Source organism: Notothenia coriiceps, unplaced genomic scaffold, assembly GCF_000735185.1.
Source record: "Notothenia coriiceps isolate Sejong01 unplaced genomic scaffold, NC01 NC01_scaffold00000491, whole genome shotgun sequence".
Taxonomy (NCBI): Eukaryota; Metazoa; Chordata; class Actinopteri; order Perciformes; family Nototheniidae; genus Notothenia; species Notothenia coriiceps.
The window spans coordinates 314,201-340,888 of NW_011333192.1; the positions used below are offsets into that span (position 1 = coordinate 314,201).

The 26,688-nt window shown below is 40.7% G+C and overlaps 1 protein-coding gene and 1 long non-coding RNA gene across 2 annotated transcripts in view; one reads left to right on the top strand and one right to left on the bottom strand.

Annotated features, from left to right (window-relative positions):
• The window catches only part of LOC104953924 (uncharacterized), a 69,101-nt gene extending 50,265 nt beyond the window's left edge, over nucleotides 1-18,836 (top strand). Inside the window, exons 3-5 of the long non-coding RNA XR_799274.1 lie at nucleotides 3,765-3,830; nucleotides 10,818-10,821; nucleotides 18,825-18,836. This is a non-coding gene — a long non-coding RNA (uncharacterized lncRNA). The remainder of the gene's footprint in view (nucleotides 1-3,764; nucleotides 3,831-10,817; nucleotides 10,822-18,824) is intronic.
• A 1,871-nt stretch (nucleotides 18,837-20,707) lies between these two features.
• Nucleotides 20,708-23,741, bottom strand: mycbp (MYC binding protein). Its single transcript, XM_010780980.1, has 5 exons — nucleotides 23,430-23,741; nucleotides 23,113-23,185; nucleotides 22,259-22,307; nucleotides 21,129-21,258; nucleotides 20,708-21,042 (listed from the first exon to the last, which is right to left on the bottom strand). Exons 1-5 carry the CDS (start codon nucleotides 23,442-23,444, stop codon nucleotides 20,998-21,000), a joined length of 312 nt encoding a protein of 103 aa, XP_010779282.1. The 5' UTR covers nucleotides 23,445-23,741; the 3' UTR covers nucleotides 20,708-20,997.
• Nucleotides 23,742-26,688: the final 2,947 nt, after the last annotated feature.

The following is a 26,688-nucleotide window of genomic DNA, read 5'->3' on the forward strand; positions in this document are numbered from 1 at the left end:
CAACATTTTGTGTGGGGAAACAGTTTGGCTTGAGAAACGTTTTCAGGGGCAGAAGAGAGGGCACAGGGATGAGGAAGAGATTGATCTGAGAAGACAGATATGGAGGGACAGCTGTTAGGCGCAAACTTCCTATGGAGGAATAGAGAGAAGGGGGGAGAGGGGGGAAGGTATGAGTTATTTTTTAATGATGATGGTCTTCTGGTTTACCCGAAGGGTTGTGTTAACCCAGCAGAGTCAGCAGTATGGCAACTGCAGCACACGGTAGATTTCTTATTCCCACCTTCACACATGCAGGGCTGTGAGGCAATGGTTGGAACCTCAAGGCTTGGCAAAGAAACATTTAATAGCCTGTCAGCTAAGGAGTGATACACTAATTTTACCTGAATGCGAGCCATTCCATGTTCTGTCACTTCAATATCACTGTTACATACCAAACTGCACACAGAACACAAATTAAGCCTTGTGTCCCCATATGTGCAGGAAAGCAGATTGGGTGTGGAATGGATGGCATACTTTTAGCTGAACATAATCCTTACAGGGTGTTAAACCGAGGATGGCATGATTCATTGAGGCACAGCAAAGCTCACAAAACAAGCCTAAACAGCCTGATTCACACTCATTACAGTAAATGCTTTGCAACTGGATTTTTGGCATCGCTACATAAAGAATGAATGAAATTAATCTAATGAGGCGCCTGAAAAACATGCCCCGAAGTGCTATTGTCAGACAATTGTCTATTTTTATGACTGTCTAATTGTTATTGTTACTCTCTTTTTATTAGACATATTTTATAGTTATTGTTTTTGTTAACAACATCTGGAAGCTGCTTGATATCCTCCTGGATCCATCTTTTTTAAATATATATATGTGTATAAATTCACGTTATCATGTTTTCCCTCTCTGCTGCAAAGGTCTGAGTACAGAGGTTGTCGTATGTCTTACAGAATGTAAAGGGTTAGTGTTATACTTTTTTTTATACTAAGATTCATTCTGATCACTATTACTATCCAGAGAAATAGTGTGGTGCAGGAATAAGTCCTTAAACCTGGAAATGAGTTTCAGCGGCCTTTACCATGTTGACGTGAAGCCATGCTACCATAATGCGCGATTGCATTAACTCTTCAAAACATCCCCAAAAGTTGTTATAAAAAAGGAGATTAAACTGCTGAACAAAATATTTAAGTATAATATAAAGAGTTATTACGGGTTAATAAGTTATTTGTTACTTATTTTCTACAATTTCCAAAAATCCAATGGAAAATCCCCCATTGCTTTTCGTCGATAGAACTGCTCAGCTTACAGACACACTGCAGCACTCTATTCTGCACAACAAGTTCTCGACCCTTGTCCGGCCTGCAGCGCTGTGTTTCATAAACACTTGTCCCCCTCAGTGAGAGGAAAGCCAGTCGTTGTCAGCTGACTTGCCGATGTGTGCCAGCGCTGGCCGACACCGTCTCATTCACAGCTGTGTGAGCTCTGTGTGCGCCACAGCTGCAGGGCTCTGCTCTCTCCCATGAGACAAATGATACCCCATTACCACACACAGCACAGGATCGGCTTTTCAACGCCTCTCTGCTCGCTTTCTTACTAAAACAAGGTTATCATTTGTTTTCATTGCAAGGTCACGTATTGTTGTATTGTGGAGAGAAAAATAAATGACACCTTGAGAGCGTTAAGTGTTCCTCCGAGTGTAAAACTCGATTTCTTTACATTCTTGATTCGTCTCATCCGCGACAACAGAGGACTGTGTGTGTGTTGGAATGCCAAGGTCTTCCTTTTTCTCCCGTTAGATCGTGAGGAATTGTGTTTAAATGCTACCATGCAAACACCCACAAAGCGGTTAAAAGACTCGTTGTGCCCACTGTGTAAAGCAGAATCTCACATATGTCTCCCCAGATAACTAGCTATCATCATGTTTGCTGGGGGACCTCACGGTGCCTCAAATTCACTTCTACACACATGCTCCACATGCTGTATACACACACAAACAGGGTAAAAGGCCACAGATGGTAAATATAGCTCATATGGAGTGATTACATCTCAAGCCAAATTACACTCTGTTTATAGCTATAGGAACTTTACTAACTCCGCTGTGGGATGCCTGACGACCAGAATTCAACATCTATCTCCGGAGTGTGACTTACTGTGGAAATGCTTTCCTCCTAGTGTTGTGCTAAATGAATGCTGACAGCCATCTTGTCTTTTTTTCTTTTCGTGGTGACTGTTTAGAGTTGGCTGTCCAGTTGGCTGTCCTCAGTCCCCAGGGTAACAGGATGTGAGCGAGTTCGTAATAATGAGGACTCATGATGTAATGTAATTATATTTGTCCTGCTACATAGTGGAGTCCTAATTAATTCTGCCTGCTAATGGGAGGAAACAACTGTCTTGTTCTTGTCTGCTGTGTCACTCTCTAGTTAGTTCTGTATAATGGTTAGCGTGGTCCAGCTCTATTGATCCCTCTGTGTTTTCCTCTCGTCCTCTTGCTATCCCTCTGTTCCCTTTTATTATCTATCAATCCTCATCTCCTTCCACACAATCACTATTCTCATTCTCCCCTCACTGCTTACCTTCTTTTTGTTCCTTTCTCCCGTTTTTCCTGCACAAGCAGCCTCGCAATGCTTTCCACTCTCCTCACTCACCTTAGGTCTTTTGACGTTGTATCTTTTGATTGAAATTGAAAACCCTGAAGCCAAATCATTCAGTCGTGTCACTGCCTCCATACAATAAATGTGTTGGTCATGAAAAGAGGTTCTGAAAAGATGAGGACAAAATCAAAGTAAGACAATTGACGTCATGGCTATCATCGAGAAGTTCACACCTGACTAGTAGGAAACAGTGTGTGCTTATTACTTCCTATCAATGAAACTCAGAAGCCTCAGATGTTAGGCTTGAATTGACTTTGCATGGCCCCCCAGAGCCGCTCCTCCTTCCTGCGTATAGATATGAACATTTCAAATCTCAGAAAGATTAACCTTCAATGGAATGTGAAAGAAATTGGAGACATATAGAAGTAAAACTGCTCTCCTTGCAGAGAACATGACATTGACATACAGAAATAGCCCCTTTGGCACCAGCGGTGGCCTCTTTGAGCTTATGCAACAGATAGAGGCAAACTTTAGCCACCATTCCTCACAATAAAATGGAAACTAAAGCAGCGACTGTGCCCTCGTAAGTCATCCTGGAGTGAGAAAAGTGACCCCTCTCGTAGGAGATTGAGGTGCTAAATCAGCCTGCAGACACCTCCTGGTCCTCTCATCTGAAGGTGGTCCTGGAGAACCATCATTCATGCTGGAGAGCAGGAACAGCGCTCTGATATTCTGTGTGTAGCTTTCATCGGCTTTGTGCCCCGTGTGTTTTGTGTACTCCTGCACGTGTTTGATCTCAGAAGTGTGCTGAACACAAAAAGCATTGGATGATGAAGAAAAGGGAATAACATATGTGACTGCCACATAGGTGGGACATGCGCCCTTTCACCTATAACAGGTTGCCTCTTGCTCGTGTTGTTACGTGGCCTTCTGTTTGAGCATGCAAGGTCAGAGTCGAAGGGCCATATTGTCTTGAGGGAGACTCAGAACAGCTGGCCCAGAAATAAATGTATCTGCTGTAAACAAACATGAGATGGGCAGTGGATGCTTAAGTTTGATTTAAAAAAACTGATCTGTTTAGATATAAAGTTTTAACTTCCTGTTTTTATGAGATGAAAATAACAATATTTTAAACACAAATGTTTGAGAAAATGACTGACTGACTGTTTTTTTTTTCAGACTCTTGTTCTCCCAAGCTTGAGGTGCGGACAGCCTCTCCTCTTACTTCTCATCCTCCTAAGAAAGGTAAGACTGTACCTGCCACACCCGTCCTCCATCTGCTACGGCAATCTGTTTAAATCACAGCAAAATGAAACTGCCTGCCTCTAATTACCCAACAGGATTCCACACAATCCTCCTCCACATCCTCATGTGTATTGGTCCTTACTGTACGTGTTTATATTTATTCAACAAGCAAACCCATCTGATGGAAAACCACTTTATCTCACACTGTTGCACCTCGGATTGCTATGCTCTGGGACTTTATTAAGATGTAGCTAAGTGGATAATCTTGTCCAGATTCCAGTAGCCCCTTGTAGATGTGAGGGTGAATCCCTTTTCCCTGGAAGTGTAAGGGGCCACACTGATAAACACCCAGGACTCCCTGCTGCATGGTACCTGCTCTTCAAAGAGAAGAGAAGCTTAAAGGGGCTAACTAAAATTAGCAAGGCAATAGATAACCTGTGCCTTGAGATCAAAGCAGGGCTGAACTGTCAGGCTCTTGGACGGCGCCTGTGGTGGCAGAGGTAGTAGAAAGAGGAATGTGTGGCGCGAGAGGGACAGAGATGGGGAGAGAGCGAGAGGCTTCAATGCTATTCATGCAGGGGGATGAGTGTTCAAGAGGCCCCGTATGGAGGTGGAAAGTTCCAAGGAACGTGATTATTCACAGGGGGTTAGGACTGAAAGGGTCAAGGTTTTGTGTGTTGCACATCACGCTCTCACGTCTACAGTGCATCTCTTACACTGCAACGCTTTACATTCGGCACGGTTGATTACTATATGTGCTGCTCTGGCCCTCAATACATGTTTCACTGTTTCTAGAGGAGTTTCCATTGAAAGAGGCATCAGTATGTAATTTGCTAACTATTTCAACTCTAACTTTTTGTTAACAACGATTACTTTCTAGCTAACCATTTATTTTATGCTTTTTTCTCACTATTTAAACTCCTCTGCGCAGTTTCACATGTTCAGGTGTAACAGCTGTCACTTTAACTGCTTTCAATTAAATCAAAAATGTGTTCATACTAGTTATTTCACTCTGCAATGGCGTCATGCAAACTCACTTCCTGTCCCCATCTGGGTTACAAGTACCTCTGTTCGGAAATAATTGGTTTATAAAAACAAAATAGCACAACATAAAGATAGAAGGTGCTCTGCTTTCATAAGTGTACTCAATTAAACAAAAGTACAGAAGTGTTACCACTTAATAGTCTATATCCGAAGTAAACGTGCTGACCGTACAGAATGAACTCTTTGTGTTCGTTATTATTTGTTCACAGCTAATCAGATAAATGAGGGGCGTGAGGCACACCAAATGCTACTTCAGTACAGTGCTTTCTTAATGCACCAGCACTCCACTAACACTTTAATGGTTTTAAGTATAGCCTCATTTAATTAGTCCTTTTTGAAAATAAAGTGATTTTCTCCTTGAAGAATCAATATACTGTTAATGGGGCCATCTTTGTTTTTGTTTCGCTGCATTAATTATAGTATTGGCAGCACATAACAGACATCCTGAACATATTTTTAAATAAATGTGCAATACTGTGGATCTCATTTCATCCTAAGCTTTAATTAAGATGTATATTGTACATACAGGATTAACAAGTAATTATGTTTATCATCATTTGTATTTAATTGAATTGCATATCAAAGCATATTAATGACATAGCAACACAATATAATGCAAAGTAGCCACAATGTTTTGCATGTTTGCACAGCAGCAGGGAAGCTATTGTGTTTTGGCTCTGACTTTGATATCTCCATACTGTGGCTATTTTCACATCTCCTTAAGATTGTCAGGGATTGACTGAACCAGTTGTTTCCCGATGGTCCTCTTTCTCACCTTGGAAGGTTTTAAAGAGTTTCTGTGAAGCAGAAAAAGACTGATTGAGAAAGAGAGGGACCATGACGCCTGTGAGGTTAGTGCTCAGTGTGATTAAATGTGCAATTAGGGCTAAAAAACGACAACAGAGCATTTGGCAACCTGGCTGTTCAGCAGTGTATATGTTGCTTGCTGGGCGTCAGTAGCTCAGTTAGTGGGGACTTCGATAGGAACAGGACCTCCGTCGGTTCAGGGTTGTGGAGTGGTAACCCCCGGGATACTGCCTTCAGCAAGGCACCAACAACCCAACTGCTCCAGGCGCCTATCCATGTGCGGTCTCTCAATCTAACATCTCTCAATAAATACATATACATATTTTTGTGTAAAAAAAAAACCGAGTGAAACAATTTGCATAAATAAAAAGGTTTAATAAAGTGTTCCTTTTCTTTACATCAATAATTATGGCCTTGCTGCCCTTCATCTGGCATATATCATTAACTCATATTGACGGACAAGGGCACACTTGTAGGTTTCTCAACCTTCCAGCCTCGGGTAACAGATCCTTAGGGCCTCTCTGACCATTAGTGGCCTTGCAGACTAGTACTTGGAGGTGTAGGGGCGTGTGGTGGGTGTTATTGATATCCCTCCTGTTGTGCTCGCTGAAAGATACTGACTGATGCTTTCCGCCAGAGAAACATTTACATATTCATTTCCCTGGCCAAACAGCGATGGTGGTGGCCACTGGAGAACTTATGTGTCTGTCTTTAATTGGCTATTGATTGACTCTGCAATGGCGGAGGGGCAATAAATTACCGCCTGCTTGGCGAGAGAGGGAGGTGGCAGACACGTTGAGTGTGGGGGCTGTCATTGTAATTCTGAGTGTCAAATATGTGGTTGTATTATTTATATTGTACATCTGTCATTTTTATTCATGGGGAGTGATCAGTGATGCAATACACAACGGAATGATGGCAATACAGGCTCCATCTTAGAGAAAGTTTATTTACATAGGTCATTTATTTACAAGATTGTGTGAGCCTGCAGAGAGAAGCACTGTATATTTAGAATGGATGAACAATTCAGTTTGGGTACCCAAGAGCCTCCATTTGACATGAAATTGGTTTCTCTACAAAGGATTGTATTGTAAACATTGTTGCATTTTGTATGCAACTATTTGCATGTGTGCTTGCATGTATGGTGTATGAATTGGTTGTCTCGTAACAATGCAATATGATGATCTGCTCTCTGAATGAATATAAATGAAGAATAAAACCATAAATATGAGTAACGGTCTCTTAAGGATGCCTCTAAAGTGTTCACAACATTTGTATGTCATTGGCGTTTTCTAATAAAGCGCTAGAGAATGATGTTTGGGAGTGAGAGAGATTTCTAATTCCTCCACCCAGGAAAGTAATTACTTCGCCTGTGTGCCTGAGTGGAGTCTGATGTTGAGGAACTCATCAGAAGTCTATTGAAAAAAAAGAATCCATCCTAACCTTTTATTCAGTCCAGGTGTTAAATAACCACATCATATTATGTAAAAAGGCAAGAAGTTAACTTATACCAGTAATCAATGAATATCCGCAGCGTTATTAGTCTTTTTTTCAATCATTTTACATATTTTCTACTTATTTCCTTGATATAGAAAAAAAAGAAAAGGAAATTAGCCAAATGCACAGTTATGTTGAATGCTAATGAAGCCTCACCAAAACCACAATTAGCACCACAGAATAAGGTGTCACTCATAAATGACAACACACACACACTATTCCTACAGGGTTTAAGTTGCCACACACACTCCTTACAGACACTCCAACCTTTTGATTGTTCCTTCAACCTGTTGCTTTGTCTGCCCAGTCAGCCAGTCTGTCCATCCAAAGCGCTTAATTTAACCAGCCGGCAGGGTCAGGGGAATCTGTAAGCAGAATTCCTCTAGCTGCGTCATCCTCCAACCCCGCTGCCCCTCCAGGCCGGGAACTATCCCGGGAATGTCCCCTCATGCTGTGTTGCTCACATCCAGGTCCTGTACCGGTAAATGCCAGCCGGCTCAGATAAGCTTTGATGCTAGCTTTTGCACTTGGATGCCTTGTGTGTGCGTTCTGTAAGGGAGCATACATGTTTGTGTGAATGCTGACAGGCAACCAGCTCGGGTATTGATCTGTAGCCATTTCGACTGGAGCCCAAAGGGCAGGCTGTATCATCTGTCAGTCTACTGAGAAGGGCATTACGGCCACACTGATCTTAGATCACAAATCCAACTCCGAGAAGTAGAGAGTAGGAGGGGCGGGGGAGACAGAGGTGGAAAACAAGCAACAAGGAAAGATGGTGAAAGCATGAAATTAGTGTTGGAGAGAAGGTGTGTGTGTGTGTGTGTGTGTGTGTGTGTGTGTGTGTGTGTGTGTGTGTGTGGGTGTGGGTGTGGGTGTGTGTGGGGGTGTGTGTGTGTGTGTGTCTGTCTTTGAGTGGTAAAGCTGCCCTCCAGTCACTCCTACACAGTCCCTGTTGATTGAGAAAAACAGATACTCTATTAGGACCAGTGGGTGAGGACAACACTGAGCTGACCTTTTCACCTCCATGGCCACCCACACGCTTTTGCCCCCCCACTCCTGCGTGTCTCTGTCGCTCCCAGCGGCTCTATCGACTCCTCAGTGACAACACAATGACATACCACTCAGACAGCTTCCATCACAGATACACATCTACAAAATGACATGGCCAAAACAGCCGTGTATGTATGCACTGCACTATGCACATGGCCCTAGGGACACCTAATATCAGCTAATCATGTGTGGAACATGTCTCAGCTCTGCTCATAATGACTGTAAAAGGACTTCAAAGGTTAACATATCTCTCGCGGAGATAAGGGCTGTGGAATCGAGCCGATTTAAACGCTTTTTTTCTTCCTTTACAACACATTAACTCACAGTGCTCCTTTTGATCTTTGTCTACATTTTCCAAGCTCCGTCACTGTTATTGTCTTTATTCACCTCTGTCTGGTATAAAATCTATGCATTGTAATCAGAAGAGGGATTGGGTTTGATTTGAACTTGTGTGAAAGGCAACACGCCATGTGTTGTTTTGTGAGAGATAGACTCAGTTGATTGTATTGACGAAATTCAAGGTCGCCACAACTAGTCTCGCATGACTCCGCTCCACCGTGCTCCTTCACAGTGATTATTCCATTACCCTAAATCTTCTAAATCTGTTCCCAGCACACATTTAACACGCTGATGGGTCTCTGTGCAGCTTCAGTTTAAACGGTTCATGACATCAACCTCTGAGTGTATGAGCCGCCGAGACTCGCGGGAGTCATCAGGAGTGCTGATAATGGAAGACGAAGGCCAATTTGTATTTGTTTGTATCTGCTATTTTATCCCTGCTTATAGACACATGACCTGGTTTCACACATTTGTGTAAGCCCTTTGTGCCGGATTGATTGAAAATCACATGTTAGTTCTCCTAAAACAGGATTATGAGAACATACAGGCTTATACAACAGCTAAAAGTGGCATTTCAATTGGCAAAAAGAACAACAATTGTATTTCTTTGAAACCAATTTTATAATATTTAGAAATCTTTCCTTGAATGCCTTTTTCAATTTATTCTTCTGTCGGTGGATAAAACTCCTTAAAATGTGATCTGCTGAGTCCATTCAAAGCCTCTGAAACAGTCTGTACCACCACACAAAACAATCGTTTTGCAAAGCATTATGGATTTCATTGTTATGGTATTAATCATTATAAGGTAGAACTAAATAATGGATTTAGAGAATAAGGAAGTGCTTCTTACTGTATATGTAATTGGAAAATAACTAACAGATCCATCAAAGAGTGCTTTGGACCACAATTTTGACTGTTATAAGAGAATGGCAAAAATAAGCAACCCGGTCTCACAGTCTGCGTACAAATGACACGAATTTGCAAAGGCGTGCAATAGATACGCAGAAGTCAAATTTTTCGTGCATATGATACGCTGATATTGCACCTCAAACATTAAAATAAAGAGCTCTGTGGCTTCAGGCTTGATCACCGTTCCAATGACAGTTTTAATGTTTGCGGTGCAATAAACGACACAGCAGCTTATTGGGTTATGGTTAAATAAAGGGCAAAGATATGTAGAAAATAAACGCATTTAAGATACGTTCATAACAAACGTAACGTGGGAGTATCATATGCACGCAAAATCGGACTTCTGCGTATCTATTGCACGCCTTTGCAAAGTCGTGTCATTTGTATGTAGACTGAAGAGAGTGGGCTGTAAGACATTGGTGAATCACATAAATCAATAATATAATAAGAACAAAGCTTGGGCACGAACAAAATCAGAGGAAATATATTTGTATACAGTATGTCACTACCTGCATGAGGCCCATTGATTTGTATTTCCTATGTAAATAATATACTGTATGCAGTAAATCCACAGTAATCCATTTAGCTGTATACTGTAACTCAAACAATTCCACACTGTATATGTCCCCCCCCCTAATAACACTTCATGTGATTACTGTATGTAAATGTCTCTGCATGCCTTACAGGTTGTATTTTAGTTGTTTATTTTTCCAATTTACATGTCATCCCTTCCCATCCTTTGGCATCCTATAATTCACATTCCCCGCTGTTTTAGTGCGTCATGTAATACAATCAAAAATGTGAGATATCTAACTGCTATTAAAACAGCCTGGGGTTTGGTGCAAAGCAGATAACATATTTTTTACACAAGGTTACCGAATCAAAACCATCTCTCACAGGGAGGTATCGACATGCCTGAGATGAGCAGGAGCCTTTTGAAAGAGTTTCTATAACCAATGTGGGATCAATCTAAAATATGGCTCAGAAAATGTTGTTTTCTGTCAGAATTAAATAAACATTGATTAAAGAAAACAATGTACGGTAACTAATAATAACATGATTAATTTTAAAGTTCACGTCACACCAGCTACGATGTGTGGAATATAATATTGATATAACCCTTAAAACCTTCAGTGTGCTTTAGTTTTATAGGGTCCATATTTTCTTTTTAGGGTTTTCCCCTCTTCCTGTAATGTGTTTTGTAGGTTGTTGTGCATGCAGCTGTCTCAGGCGGATCATAATCATGTGACCTTTGAGGACAGTCTGCTTTTTTCAGTGGAAAATCTGAAATTGTAGGATAATTTGGCCTTCATAATGCTTTTTGATTATATGTCTAGCGAGAATTGTATATTTTACTTTCAGAATCTACGTCCTGTGGATATGTAAGGTCTATAGTTTAATAGATATTACGGAGATTATTTATGTTCTCTGCGTATAAATAGTACCTAAGGTGACGCAGCTCTCACAACCCTGGAAGCACGGCTTGTACGCTTCTTGAACTCCCGGAAAAAAACATTATTTTTCTAGAATAGATGACAAATCGCATGAAAAAGGTAAAAATAAGCAGCACCATGTGTTACGGAGGTGTGGCGCTGAGCTATACGATGCAGTTGAAAGTGAATCCTATGCCTTCCCCGTTGCAGAGATAATCCCGCTGGGGGTTTTAACAAAGACAAACTGTTGTTTATTAGTTGAGTATTGCATATATCCATGGATGTACAATATCACTAAATCAATAGACAGTAAACGAGAGCTGCGTTACTAGCAACCACCTGAGGTAAGTGTCCGCCATGTTTTTTAGTTTTCACTTCGGAAAGTTCACGATCACGTGACATGGGGAGACTGTTCGCTTACAAGAAACGACTCGGTTGGTCGTATTAGAGGGTCGGAAGAATCAACCTATTTGGTCGTATACATTTGAGCTGGGCCGGACCTAGACTTATGGGGGCCCTAAGCGAGCTTTGGCTTGGGCCCCCCCCGCGTGCGTTCTCACTACACTCAACACGGAACCAACTTTTGTCTTATGATGTTAGCATAAGGACACATATTGTATAAATAACCATGTAAACACCGTGGACCTAACCTCCTCTAGGGGGGTCTGGGGGCATGCTCCCCTGGGAAGATTTTTTTTTTAAATATTGAAGTTAAAAGCATCAATCTGGTGCACTTGGAGAGCTAAATGAAGATTTCTATGGATACATCTCTCAACTAGGGGTGCACCGAATGGGAAATTCTTGGCCGAAACCGATACCGAAAATAGAAAACAGTTGGCCGAAAACCGAATGCCGAAAGGCCGAAAATGATTAATAGAAATATATATATAATATTATATATAATGTATACATTTTTTACCAATGTTGTTCAGCTGCCTGATTATGGCAAAACTTAACTTAACTTAAATAATAATCACTATTATGGGTCCATAAAACATTTATTCAGCACTTTTGAATGCATACAGTACATTAATTCCAAGTCAAGTGCATTTTCTTTTCTCTGTTGGATAACTAAAACAAAGTGCATTCAGAACAAAGCCAAGGTACTTTAAAACTACATAAACATCTAGGCCAGTAGGCCTACAACAAGATAGTGTAAATAAAGACTGTAACAGCCAGGCCTTCAACAACAACAAATGCACCTATAAGTGCATGCATACAAATGTGCAAACTGGATAAATCCACATGAATGTAACTATTTACAAATGAAATTACAATTGAATTTCAAGAATCTGTAAATAAGGCTGTCTGTCCTCATAAGCAAAGTAGTAAACATTGTATAAAGATACATAAAGTGAAAACTGGATACAAAATCCACAATCAATTACAAATTAAATTACAATTTCAAGAATCTGCAAATAAGGGGGTCTGTCCTCATGAGCAATGTAAACAACATTGTATCATTTAGATACCGAAAGTACAATATATTGAACACTGTGCTGCTGTCATTTCCCCCTAATGATAACCTGAGATGGTGAATTATAACTCACAATGAAAATTGTTCGAGAAAGTGGGTATAGAGTAGACATGTAGAACTAGATAAGCTTATGATAAGCCAGCCTTGTCTACTTATTAAGGAAAAGTGGGAGGTTCTTTTTAATGAACAGTAGCTTCTCTGCTTTATCAGCCATAAGTCTGTTCCTCTTTCATCAAGCACATGAGAGGCAGCGCTGAACAGTCTCCCTGTCAGTGCTTGTGATTTGATCTTACTCCGCATATTTGTCCGGGTGTTTTGATTTCAAGTGGTGGAGTAATCCCGAAGTGGTGAAAGTCTTTGCAGTTACACCCCCTCGAGAAATGTCAGCTGAACACGTTTTACAAATCGCAATCCGCGCCTCTTTCTCTGATATTTTTAAATATCTCCAAGCGCAGACATGTTGGCTGTGAGCCAGCCGCGAGCATGGTCGCGCGCCGTGCTTGTCGCCGCGTTTTGATTACGTCATCACAACAACACGTTAGCTTACCAAGTAACCCTGTTCTCTGACATTCGGTGATATTTTTTCGGTGCTCGAACCCTTTCGGCTTTCTTTTAACTATTTTCGGCCGATAATTTTCGGTGGCCGAATATTCGGTGCATCCCTAATATAAATATATAAGGTGGCAGACATAATTGAATGAATTTTAACTGAATGAGTTTGTCTCACTCTTAGACCAGCAGGGGTACCAAATCTATGCAGACTGCTGCAANACATACCTTGTTTACCTGGCTCAAGTGGTGGCTCTGGGGTTGTTGTGTGAGCCACAACTTAGACAGATGTTTATTTCCATTCAACTCTCAGGTTGGTCTGATGTCTTGCCTCTGTTGCATTCACTGAACACGGGAAATTACAATCCTGCCGTCCTCTCTAGTGTCATAATGAGGTTAAGGTAAAGCACGGTTTAATGTATTATATTATAGACTCAATAATATAATACATGACTTTGAGAGTTGGCAATCTAGGCATATTAACACAATTAATTAAACATACTTATCACGGTGACGGTGTACCGAGATTTGTTTTTGTTGCTAGGGGGCCCCTTAGTGGCTGCGGGGCCCTAAGCGGCCGCTTATCTTAATGGGTCAGGCCGGCTCTGCATTTGAGGACTTGTTGAAACAACCGAGACTCTTGCTGTTAATTGAATTTGCCAGATAATTTCAATGGCTGCCCCTCCCAAAAGCAGTCCCAGAATCTTTATCTCTCCAGTAAGCCATTTTTGTTGGCGTATTTTTGATAAATTATCATCATTCTTTATCTTCAGTTGTTTTTTTCTAGTTTCCCACTAGAAAAGTAACTAACTTGCTCGCAGTGAATGGCCTGGACTGTGAGCTTTTCAACACACACCTTGGCTCAATTGGATATACCACCAGCACATTACAGTGTGTGAGTAGAGGTGAGGTAGGGGTGTTATAATTTTCCATGGCTTCCAAAGAAATCCATGTGTCGCCATGGTGAGGTGATAGGGCATCCACTAGTGTGTGTGTGTGTGTGTGTGTGTGTGTGTGTGTGTGTGTGTGTGTGTGTGTGTGTGTGTGTGTGTGTGTGTGTGTGTGTGTGTGTGTGTGTGTGTGTCCCTTAGTGTGCAGGGCTAGAAGGGTGAGTCAGGATTAATGTGAGATTTCCAGGGTCTTTTTTTGTGGCAGTGCCCTCTGTCAAACCCTAATGGAGTGTGCGTGTGTGCCTCCTGGTGTATGACTATGCGATAATTCCAGACTTCTTTCATCCATTCAGCTTAATTCATGCCTTCCTCAGATTCATGACTGTTATGTAGCTGTTGGCCCATCTGAGTCAAACGCTCTTCTTCATGTTCCTCTTAATGTCACTATGAATGTACACTCACCTCCGAGCTAATCCTCTGACAATAAAGACCTCATTCATATATGTTATCTTATTTCCGCCACAACCATCTAAATGAAATGTTCTCTGTTGAATAAAACTGATAAAATCTTTTTTATTCTTTTCACAAAATGCCATCCGGGCGATGATGTTGACACTATTGTGATTTGAGATGCTAAAATTCTTTCAAACAAAGGATTATGTAGTGATATAGGTCTTTGGCAGCTTTAATCTAGGCTGGAAATGTGTGTGTATGTGTGTGTGTGTGTGTGTGTGTGTGTGTGTGTGTGTGTGTGTATGTGTGTGTGTCTGTTGGGATAGAGATGGAGGGTGGTGAGGACCATGTAGACAGACAGATGGGTTGTCTATGTGCTGTTGAATATTGCTACTAATGCCAAGGATCAAAAGGGATCAGAGAAGACCTTTCACCTCGCAGTCTTTGACAAAAGGATGCTGACCTGGTTCATTGTGTGCTAGGTCACAATGCCTTTTTAATGACAATCAAATACTAAATACTCTGCATACCTTTACTGGCGTAAAGGGGGCTCACACCACAATCTCCATATCGGTATTCAAAGCTCCATCACCAGGCAAGAACGTCCATTATGGTTGAGTGTGAAAAACCCCACATAATATTCAATAACAGTTGTTTTTCAGTAGCTAGTATGGTTAAGGCCGTGGAAAGATTGCGGTTGCAGCAACAAATGGATTTAAAGAGAAAATAAGACAAATGTTTTAGTCATTCAAAGTCAATCAATTATAGTTAGCTTACAGGTAACGTCTGTTTGTGCTGTGAGCTCTGCATGTGTGACCATTAAAGAGGGGTTCATCCCTCCGAGTCTATTCTATTCTATACAACATTAATCATTACTTTGATGCATGGGCCAAATGATGATTAAAAAAATAGAGCAAAACTCAGTAAAGGTTAAGGAAATCTATATAAACAGATGTCTGCATATGAATGCAATATCTGTAGGGAATGGGTCACAGTTTTGGTAAGAACCATTCGTGTTTATGTTTGTATTTCAAGTGGTATTAAGCAAAAGTTGATAAGGGGGAACACTCTGGCCGAAATGCAATCTCAGAAGCCCTCTGCATTCATATTCAGAGCCATTATTTTGTAACTCCAACTAATTTCTCGCAATTCAAAGTGCAAATTAAACAGTAAATAACTATAAACATTCAACTGGCTAAACAGGAACCCCTAGAACATTGGCCTACCGAGTTTGTGTAAGTCATATTTGCATTCTGGTCCGCTGCTGTACCCTCCACATTCTTACTTCCCGGTCGATAAAGGCACATTAGTTCTCACATTGGCAAAGGGACTCAATTGCGAGTTGCACAATCTTCAAATATTTACAAACTTCCACAGGGACAATGTCACCTGCACTACACTATTATTTTTTAAAACTAAGTTGAAATCTGTTAACTGCCCTTCAGTTTGCCATCATGATGCATGTGATGCTGAGATGTGGCAGAGATGTGACACCATTGTGTAATAGATCTGAGAGCTTCCTGGCCCAATCATATGAGGCCAGATGTAGGTCCACAGACTCTCTACCAAGCCCCCAAGGGGATTTACACAGTCTGTAGATGAATAGGGAGATTGTGTTCGGGGTTAAGGTCGGCTGGTGTCTCAAATTGCTGCACATTACCTGCTACAGTATGTCCAGATGCTTACAGTACATGTGTCTTCATTTTTTGTTTGTCTTGTTGTGGGGGGATGATGAGGATAAGGTACAGTGGCTTTGCTTGTCCCTTGCAAGTCTCCCTTTGTCTGCAGATCAGCTGGCCTTAAGAAGATTACCTTGTATTATGATGGTAAACTGTATGCACGTATTATCATCTCCTTCTGACGGCAAGCCTTCCGCCACATAAGCGGACTATAAGCATCGATTCATTCCAAAGCACATATATCAGAAGAAGTGGGTGCTTCCAGTCCGCTTAACCTCACTTAAACCTGTGATGTTTGATTTATGATACACATTTCAGTGCTGCACAATCAGTGCCACTCATGCGTTTAACATTCTTTCTGCATGTATACCTTTTCAGATAGGACTGTTTAGTTATTTGGATTTATGATGTGCATTCACTGTTCTATCTCTCAGGCGCATAACACATCAAGGTTCTTCCATCACCTCCTGTGCCCGCTCAAAACATCATGCATACCAACACATTTGCAGTGCTGATGGAGAGGGAGAGGAAAGGGGAGTGTGGAGAAATAAAAAAGTGGCAGGAGAGGTGATATGGAAGCGGAAAGACTGACGATCAATTGGCAAGTTGCAGACTTATTATTCTTTCTATATATAGTGCGCCTGTTACATATTGCCATGCCACGTGCATTGGAATAGAAACCCCAGCTGGCCTTTAGAAATCCAGTTTTTCTGGTACCTTTTTCAATTCAAATATCCTCCAGGTGGACTTATTATTTTCTTCCTTTATATTACACCACGATGTAAAAAAAAATTTGTCCTCCCTCTTAGCCCTTTTTCAAAAATGTGGGATTGTATGACGTGGCTTGTGGAAGAATACATTATAAAAAATTATATTTTTTAAAGTAATGGTTTGGCTTCTCCTTGGCAACCTTTGAGGCTGAACGCCTGGCATACAGCATCCCCTAAAGTGTCTTCAGAATTTATCTGGTCTCGCATCCAACTGTATTCATCACAATGTAAAATCCCGCGCCTCTGCAATACATCACAATCGGGCCACAGGGTCTCCGTAAATCAAAAATACAATGCCCTTGACGTCTGAATTAGGCCCATAAACCACTTTTTTTGTATTCAGACCCAGTTGACGGTGTTGGATCCTTGTTGACCGCAGGCTCCAATACGTGTGTGAATGTAACGCACATGTGTGTTTCGCGTGTATGTAAAGCTGTAGGCAGTTATGAGGGGAGTTCAGTGACAGCAGACGGGGACTGTATATGTCTACATCTGTCCCTGGCCTGACTGAACAGTGATTTATAGCTTCTTCCTTCTCAGTGGCTTTGGTCCAGGCTCGGTGTGGTCCCTGCACAGCACTGCCAGACATCTTGATGAGAGTAGTGTCTCCTCGGCTAAAGCGTTCTACCAGGTCTTTTTATAAACAAGAACACGTTAACAGGCAGTGACGGCCACACCTGTGAACGCAGTGATTTGTGCTTTATTTAAACGGAATAGGCACGTGCACAGACGCGTGCAAAACACACTGTGGATGCAGTGTGGGGAATAGCTGCAGAACAGGGCATCTGCTATATTAGTATTTAAGAGTGTGGAGTCAATGTGTTTGACTTTTAGATTGACTTAGCAGCTAGAGATCAGTGGTGGCGAGGCTCAGATGTATCCAGCTGGTTTATATTCACCAGCTTTGCGTCTACTACACATCCGAGAGCACTTTGTTCTCATCTACCCCAGTCTCCCGAAACCATTGAGATATCTCCTCTGAATCCAATCTTTTATGAATTTATGTTTAAACCCAGCAAGTCCTTCACCTCCCAGGGAGAATGGAGGCTTCTTTATGCCGTTTATAAAGCAATGAGTCCGAGACTATTCTCATGTTCTTTTTATGCCTGATGGGAGTTTTCTCTCGACCCGGTATTACAGAATAACCTCCACAACACTCCTGTGGCTGTTGTGAGCCTGCTGAATATCCTGAAAGCAGCTGAAAATCTGCAACAAGCACAGGTTGCAGCAGCTTTGGCGGTGGATTAAATATAAAGCCTAAGGTGGTCAAATGTTACATCATTTTCCTTTTTTTAACAGGATCCAGGACGTTTTGTTTAATATTAAATGGTGCTGACAACCATAGAAAACCTAAGGCACTAAGTCTTCAGGTGAATTTATTTTATTAATGTAAACCTCAGCATAAAGAATATAAACACCAGTCAATACATTTATAATATTATTTTAGCCTGAAAATGGAGAGGAATGTTTTTTCATGGTTGTGTGCACCATTCAATATAAAGAAATTCTTCCTGCATCCTGTTTTTTGTACTTTAACATGAACTGCCAAAGAGAACTCATGGGATCAACCATCAGAGCCAGGCAACACTTATTTTTCCTTATATTAATTTGTTTTCAGTATTATTCTTTTTTTGCTTATGGACAAAACAAGTTTAATTAATCTGCCTATATGTTTTTTCCCAAAAAATGTAGGTGAAATTTAGCCGAAATGGACAAGGTGATTCAGGGACTTTTGTGTTTTTAGTTCCTTACTCTTGTTGCATTTTGGTGAGTGAATTTTCAGCTAAGCTTGTGTGACATCCGCAGGTGGTCTCTGCAGAAAGAGAATGCTGAAATCTGGGAGCTAACCCTGCTTTGAGATATTAAACAAGTGTAAAAGCTTAAAGGGGCCCTATGACGCCCATTTTCAGACTTCTTATTTGAAGTTTTGCTTCTACTGTGAAATGTTTACATGCTTTAATGTTCAAAACATGCTTTATTTTACTGATATTGCGTGTGCTGCATCACTTATTTTTACCCTTGTTATGACCTAGCTCAAAAGGCCACAACAAAGGGGACACACCATATCAACGATTGAACAAAAGATGTTTATTAAAGCAAGAAGTTCAAATTAGCCAAATTAATTAAGTGCAAAACAAATGAAGCATGAGGTGTGGATGTCAGTGGTATCAGTAGTGTAAATGCAGGGTGAGGATTGCATGGACATGTATGAGTGTGAGAGTGTTGAAGTGCACAAAGTGAAGCAACTGAGAAAACCCATAACATACTCAACCAAAACCAGGTGCCTATAGGGCAGGGGTCAGCAACCTTTTTCATATGAAGTGCCATTTAAAAGAAACAGAAGAACAGCTAAATAAATGCAACGGCCTCCCAAGAAGAGCTCGCCTCTCTCCAGTCATTTAAGCTAAAGTTGGTTATTGAACCTGAAGCTTGTTGCTTCTGCCCTCCTCGACTACGGCTCTTCACAACTGTTTACGGAGGTCCGATCAAAAACACAGCGTCCACCGGACACATAAATCAATATTCGGGTCACCCCGCTAGACGAGTAAAGTTAGCTTTATTATACGATCGTTTCCCCGCCTGTTTCCGGTTCGAACACACAACTTGAAAGGNCCAGGTGCCCTCAGTTACTGCAATCAAGGTAATCAAGACAGCATAGCCACACCCTATCTAGATGAACCCAAAGGGGCATCACAGCCCCCCCCCCTTAAGACGGGGCCCCAAAGGGATCCACGACAAACCAACATCCTCCTGTGTAATATTGACCATCGTGTGTATCCAGTATGGACTTTTTTCACGTGTCTTTTGATAAATGTCACTTCGTTCATGTTTCTGATCCGATAGTCCTTAAGCCTCATCTTGTCCTCGTCAAGCCTTTCCCCTTGAAATACTAACAGAAAAGATCTCCAAACATATCCCCAGCTGACTTGTTTCACTCCGCCTTCACGTTGTTGTTTCAGCTCCATGAATCTGCGAATGGCCTTCTTCAGATCCAAGACGGATGCATTTTGTACCACAACTATGGGCATAATCTCTCCATCTGCAGATCACAGAGTAAAGGGTCCTGAACAAGTTGAGCAAGACCCTCCTCGAATATATCCAGGATCTATGAAGGAAGAAGAGTCTCCTTGTCTTCCTCCTCCTTTGACACAGACGAAGGGAGATCAGGCAGTGAGAACACCTGTTCAACACCACTTTTTCTACACTCCGAAACAGGCGGGTCAGTAGACATCCTACAGCTCTGTGCGCGCGAAACAGCACAAACTGGAAACAGCACAAACTGGAAACAGCACACACTTGGAAATTGCAAACCGCTCTCATCTTGCTCCCCAGATGCCAACGGCCTGGAAACCACCACAGGCGGTGGCACACCTGCCCACACAGCACTACCAGCGAGATTGTTGCCCAAAATCAGACACAACTCCCTGCACCAGCTCACAATCCAGCAATATTGTATGACGTCGCACAGGAATCAAGCCCATCTCCATGCCCCTCATCAGCAAAAAATCCACCGTCTCTGTCTCTGACGAAAAAGGCAACACTGACTCAACAATAAATGAGAATCTAGCTGCTGTGTCACGCAACACCTTAATCGGAACATACTTGTCACTACCGACTACTGTTACAACGGCTTCCGTTATGAACGGCTCAAAACCAGAACCCACATCCAAGTCGGCACAAACCAATCCTACACCCTGCAGCTTTTTAACCAAAACAGCAGAACACATGGCTGGAGCATGTGATGAAAAACGAGGCTTCACCTCAGGTTCCAGCAACGGACACTGCTCCATGCTCCAGCCATGTGTTCTGCTGTTTTGGTTAAAAAGCTGCAGGGTGTANGTGTGCCTTGGCAGTCTCAGATTTCCCTTCACACATAAATTGCGACCTCTGACTTACATATTTTGTATGACCCCTTTTTTCTTAGCAAAGCATTCTAATATCATTAACATATTTAAAAAAAAAATGAAAAGACCTTCCAAAAGAGTTGTCTTTTTTATTATGTATTTATTTCAGATTAATGGATGTGTGATGTAAGCAGAATCCTTTGGTTGTAAATAGAGATACTGTATGAATTCAAGGGAATGGCTGATATCATATTCTGTAAAAGAAACATTTTTATTTATGACAAAGGATAAGTTGCTTCTTGTTAAACAACAGCAGTGAAGTTATATTCATGGTTCATCCATTATTATTTAATAAACATTTACACATTCTTCAAAAAGAATGCTTAACATTTCCTTCCATTTTGTACATGACAAAGCCCCTCCAGCTACTCTGCTGCTCTCTCTTCTGGCGATGGTTCGTACTGCATCAACTGGAAATGAGATTAAGACAGGGGTTAGAGGACACGTTAAGGCACAAGCAGCTCTGGTTATTTTTTTATTTAGACTTGCATCTCACCCTGTTTCTCAGCTCTTTATTCTCCCCCATGAGAAGGTTGCATTTCTGTTGTAGGTCAGCCAGCTCCATGCGAAGAGTCTCAACATCGGCCGGCTCTGGACTGGCCGCTCCGAGGTGAAGCTTTATGAAGCTGTGCAGCTGGTTAAGGTCAACATGCGCTCTCTGTAAAGCCATTATGTGAAGAAAAATTATGATTTCTCCAGGAATCAACGCAACTAACTAAGGTACATTAACCTAAAGCATGGTGCTAAACTGCAGTCTTGCTGGGTTCAATTATCTAGCAGTGGTTTCACACTTTGGTTTTCTATACATAAAGAAAATCAATGTTTATCTGATTCCCAATGACACAATTATCTGACAAAAGCTGCCTAAATTAGAGATTTTTAAAACCAGCTGAATGGCTGTTTATCTCTCTAGCTGTATTGACATTTTAAACAGAGGGGAAATACTGGGCTTTATAACGACTGGCTGATATCTTCCACAGCAATTGTCCAGTCAGCCTAACACCTTAGACCAGGCTTGAGTCAAAAAATCTCTAAGCACACTAAACTAAATTTATGTTTGTTTAATCATTGAGTGACGTGCCATAAAAAATGTCTTGTTAGGAAATGTATGCTCTCAAGAAGATTTCCCATTGCATTTAATGAATGGAGAAAATGTGGCATGTGAAAGCAAAGATAGTGTTTTAAGTCAGTCACTTGTGTTGCCATGTAGACCCAAGTACAATAGGACCAAATATCTCAGCTTTACATGAATTATAGACTGGGTATTCTTATTCAATACATTTGTGTTCAATGTACCACGTCCATATGTGAAGAGACTGAAATGCTATGTTTCTCTTAACATTATTTTCTCATAAAAACACACTATCCCTTTTTGTATTGGGGTTGGGCAGGGTAATCAATTTTGATACACCAACACTTGTTTTTAAGTTGTGATTAGTAGCTTTACAGCTTCCTTTGGAACCACAGTTTTCGTCCTAGGAGGCTGGAATTTGGCACGGGGGACAAGTGATTGTGAGCTGCAGTGTCAAAGGGTGTGTGCACGCGCGTCTGAGGGTTGCTGCTAGTGTAAATTAGCCTTGTAAACCCCAATGGCTCTGTAAAGCTGCACACATGAGAAAAGGATACTCCAGTGCATTGTCAGGTTTGTCGGCCTCTTCATAAAGTGCCACTAATACTGAAAAAAGAGAAACAAAACAGTGATGAAGAAGCACAACAGAGATATCATGTCACTTGATGGATAGGCGCAACAACATGCACTGATTGCAAATGTACAGGAGACAGTGGATGGTTGGGTAAACACTTCTTGGTTCAGTGCCTTACTTCAGGATTCCTTGTGTGGGAGCTACAATTAGCAATGTTACCTGTCTTACCAAATCAATCACATAATGACTAAAGTGGGCCATTGTTGTAACCCGCCCCATTACAGGGGTAAGCTTTCAAATTAAGGATTAAGAATAAAGAAAAGTGATGAGACCACACCAAAAATTCCCCAAGAATACAAAGGATTCACTCCTCACTTTTGCCTTCCTTTAAGAATGACTTCCACATCCACATTATTGAGCTGTTTCTGAAACTTTTTTTGTATAACTTAGTCCTAAACGAAGAGCTCTGTTTGTATTTGCCCTTAATAAATAAACCTGGTGCTGACATTTCAATTTTTTTTAGAATAATAAAGTATAGGCCTACTTTATGTATATATACCCTATAGCGTATCTTAATCTAACTGTTTACCTAAAATACATTCTAATCTAATAGTTACATAATTTAAAATCCATATCAGCACTTAGTTTAAATATAAATGTGTTCTTAAACATCACTTTCACAGCTGAAAAGCAGTATTTTGGTGGTAGATAGGCACCTTTTTTCACACAGCTTTGACATTTCCCATGCAGGATGGACCCTCTTGGTCAAAGGTTTTATAACCATCCCATTGTCCCCTAAATGCTACAATACTGGATATGAATAGCTTTTATACCCACCGCTTGTTATACTGTCAAGGACACCGGATTTTTCAAGATATCTTCTAAACTGTTCTCTCTTCGATTCCGGGGCCTGAAAAACAAGATTAATATTTGACTATCACAAACTCTTTGACTCACTGAAGGTTAACAACACACGTCTGACTGGTTTATCCATTAAGAAAACAATTGTGGATAAATAACTTTCAGACTCCGGCTGAGGGCAGTTAACTGCTTCACCATGCTAACTAGTTAGCACACTCTTCACACGAGCAACTACAGCATTTATTTAGCGAGCAGAAACAAATACCAGCTATAGAAAGAAACCGGATGCTTACTCTGTAGTGGGCCATGGGTGCGAGGATAGCTGTGTATTTTACAGATGTCTAAAAATGGGCGACAGGTGTATAACTCTAAGCTGCTGTATGTTTGTGAGTTTACAACATACAGGAGGTGGGTTCGTTGCCATAACAACACATTAAAACGGCTGCCGGAAACACGTTTTTCATTGACTTGTTTTGTAGATACACTTTTTGTTGGAATAAATTAAACTGTCCACCTGTTAAAATACGTTTAAATATTTATGTTTTTCGTTTTTTATTAATTGTACAAGCTAAGGAAGCTCGAGAGAGGGCGTGCAAACTGTTCGTCATGTGCCCTTACGTCACATCCGTACAACAGATCTATAGAGCATAAGGGCTCTGCTGTGAACACTGATAATACAGGTGTAGCTAGCCAGTCCACTGTTTTATAGATCCGGGCTGCCTCGTCATGTGACTGCCAGTGGGGAAAAACAGCAACACGGTTCAGTTGTTGTCTCGCCGGCTGAGATTATGGCAAAATGGACATGATACATTGTATGTTTCATTTTCTGTAACGTTCAGGCTGCCTTAATCGATTGTCAATGCTTTGAAAACCCTCACAAGGTAAGATGTATTTCACGAAATAGTAATTGTAATAAAAGTAGTAAACATCAGTTATAACTAAACTATGCTGCAGTCAACACTTACCTAGCATGTTCAGGGATGTGGTCTTGTGTTAATACTCACTGACCTGTGTAACATGAGTTTCTGTGTATCTGTGTATGTCTGATACTTGGCACAAAACAGACATTAGGATTTTTTTGATTTTCATTACCTGACTAAGAGCATCAGCTTTCTGGGGTCCAGACAAAGATAGTAAACCGCAAAAGCATGCCAACAAATAACAAAGACAGTTTATATTGCATAATACAATCATTGTTTCAGATAGTTGGGCTGTTTATCTCATGAGCGATGACACAAACATAGCTGCACAATCACAGCCATGGGTCACATGGTCAAATATGCTATGGCATGCATACAACATTGCTACAACAACAACAACATCATTTTGGCAGAGTAAATACTAACATTTAATAATACAAATAGACTTTATTTGTATCAAACATTTGAATTCTTTTTCTACAAATTGCCCTCAAATACACAGAAAATACAACAACAAAAATAAAACCGTCCAGCAAAAACATCCATTGAAATTAAAGGATAACATAATAAAGAAATGGGAGAAAAAATCTATGAAAGTGTTTCTTGGAAGTAGAATTTACAACAGTGTTAATATAAGGGTTTCCACTGTGCTTTATAAGGGGTAGCAGTGACATCTTAAAATCAATGATAGTAAATCTGATAAACAGTATTCTTCAGGGATAAATCAGGACGAATCCTAATACAGACATATGCATCTCCAGCACAACTGGGTCCAACTGTTTAAAACAAAGTAAGACAAATGAGAAAACAACTTTGAAAGTCAGAAAATAAATGGCATCATCTGCATAATCAAATAATTGTGATGTTTAAGTGGATATATTTAAATGTTGGAGTTGTTCATGCAATTTGAAGAAATTGTGATTAGTATGTTTGAGGCTAAATGAGTGATGACACTTGGTGTATGTCTCCAGTGTTTGCCTGCTATGTGCTGAGTAACACATTGTGTTCAGAAGCAGTAAGCCGTTTTAGGTAGTTGACACATCTCTCAGATCAGATGTTAAGCAGTGATTCGGAATGGGAAATTCAATGAGATGAAACTGTAGTGATAATGTTCATACAGCATCAATCTCAGTGTTTATTGTTGTGATGACCTCAGATCAGCTGCTTCAGACAATCCCGTCCTGTTATTGAGTGATATAACTGTTTATCCACTCTCTTGAGAAATCTTCACCTCGCTCTTAGTGCTATGTAACTCAGCTCCAGACACAAAAACCTTTTTTTTTATCTTTCAGAAAATGCATTAACAAGCTCTGTAGTATTTTTTCATCATCAGTTCCTAAATAACAGCATCATGAGTTAACACTTCATTGCCTTTTTAAAGCTTGACAGCAGCAAGTTTGAGCGGGAAGTGAAACTCACAATAACGACTCAGCGATTACATTCTGACCTAAAAAAATGTTTACCTTATTAGAAAAATCTACCTCATATCACTTATAGCAGCTATTTTAGTACTTTTTTAATTACTTTCACTCTATTAGACCTGCAACTAATAATGTGTCTTATTCTTGATCAACGTGCTGATTATTTATTATTTTTAATTATTTTTAAGATTTGTCTAAATGTCTGTGAAAATCACTTATAAAGTCAAAAGTGACTTAATATTACAATTTCAATCCAACCAACAATCCCCAAACCCAAGTATATTCAAACATACTTAAAAAATGTAAAAAAACATCAATCCGGATGTGATGCCCCTGTGGGTTCATCTAGAGAGGGTGTGGCTGTGCTGTCTTGATTGCCTTGATTGCAGTAACTCAGGGCACCTGGGTCTGGTGCCCTGCAGGTATTTAAAGCCTCTGCTCCTCTCTGTCTGCCCTCTGCTTTCCCCTACAGGCACCTGGTTTCGGTTGAGTATGTTATGAGTTTTCGCAGTTGCTTCACTTTGTGCACTTCGACACTCTCACACTCATACATGTCCATGCAATCCTCACCCTGCATTTACACAACTGATACCACTGACTAGTGATGGCGAGATGAAGCCTTATGAAGCTTTGAAGCTTTCCAGCCAATTGGTTCGCAAAAGGGTTCATCTCATGAGACTTCATCATGGACTTCATTTGATTTGAACACAAACCCCCTGTTGGTCAAAGTGTGTAAAACAGGCAGATTGGCATCTGAACAGTGTGCTCTCTCATACCGAGTTCCCAATGAGTAAAGCCTTAGAATAACTCTAAACAACGAACATTAAATCACATGTTCATGTTAACAATATTGTTTTTATTCCAGTTGATTGTGATTGAAAAGCCAAAGGAAGCTGGTAAACATTGCAAATAGGGATTTGTATTCCTTACTACTATTCATAAACTTAACCATGTTGTAGCCTGAGAAAGGCTAAACCATATCAAAGAATACATTTATTAACTACATTATCTAATTTAGCTGTAGCTTTTATAAACAGCAAAAAATACTTAATGACGAGTCGTTGAACCAGGGATCCTACGGTCGTGAGTCAACTGCTTTCCTGCTGAGCCACAGCAGACACGCTGAATCTCCCTGAAAACACTGAAACATATTTATTCATTCATGTTTTTATTCCTACATTTATTTATGCTTGTATCTATTTATACTTATG

Coding starts and splice junctions, on each gene's coding strand:
- mycbp (XM_010780980.1), bottom strand. Junction 22,308..23,112: donor CCTTGACAGTATAACAAGCG/GTGGGTATAAAA, acceptor CTCTTTTTTCAG/TATTAGTGGCACTTTATGAA. Junction 21,043..21,128: donor ATAAAGAGCTGAGAAACAGG/GTGAGATGCAAG, acceptor TCTCATTTCCAG/TTGATGCAGTACGAACCATC.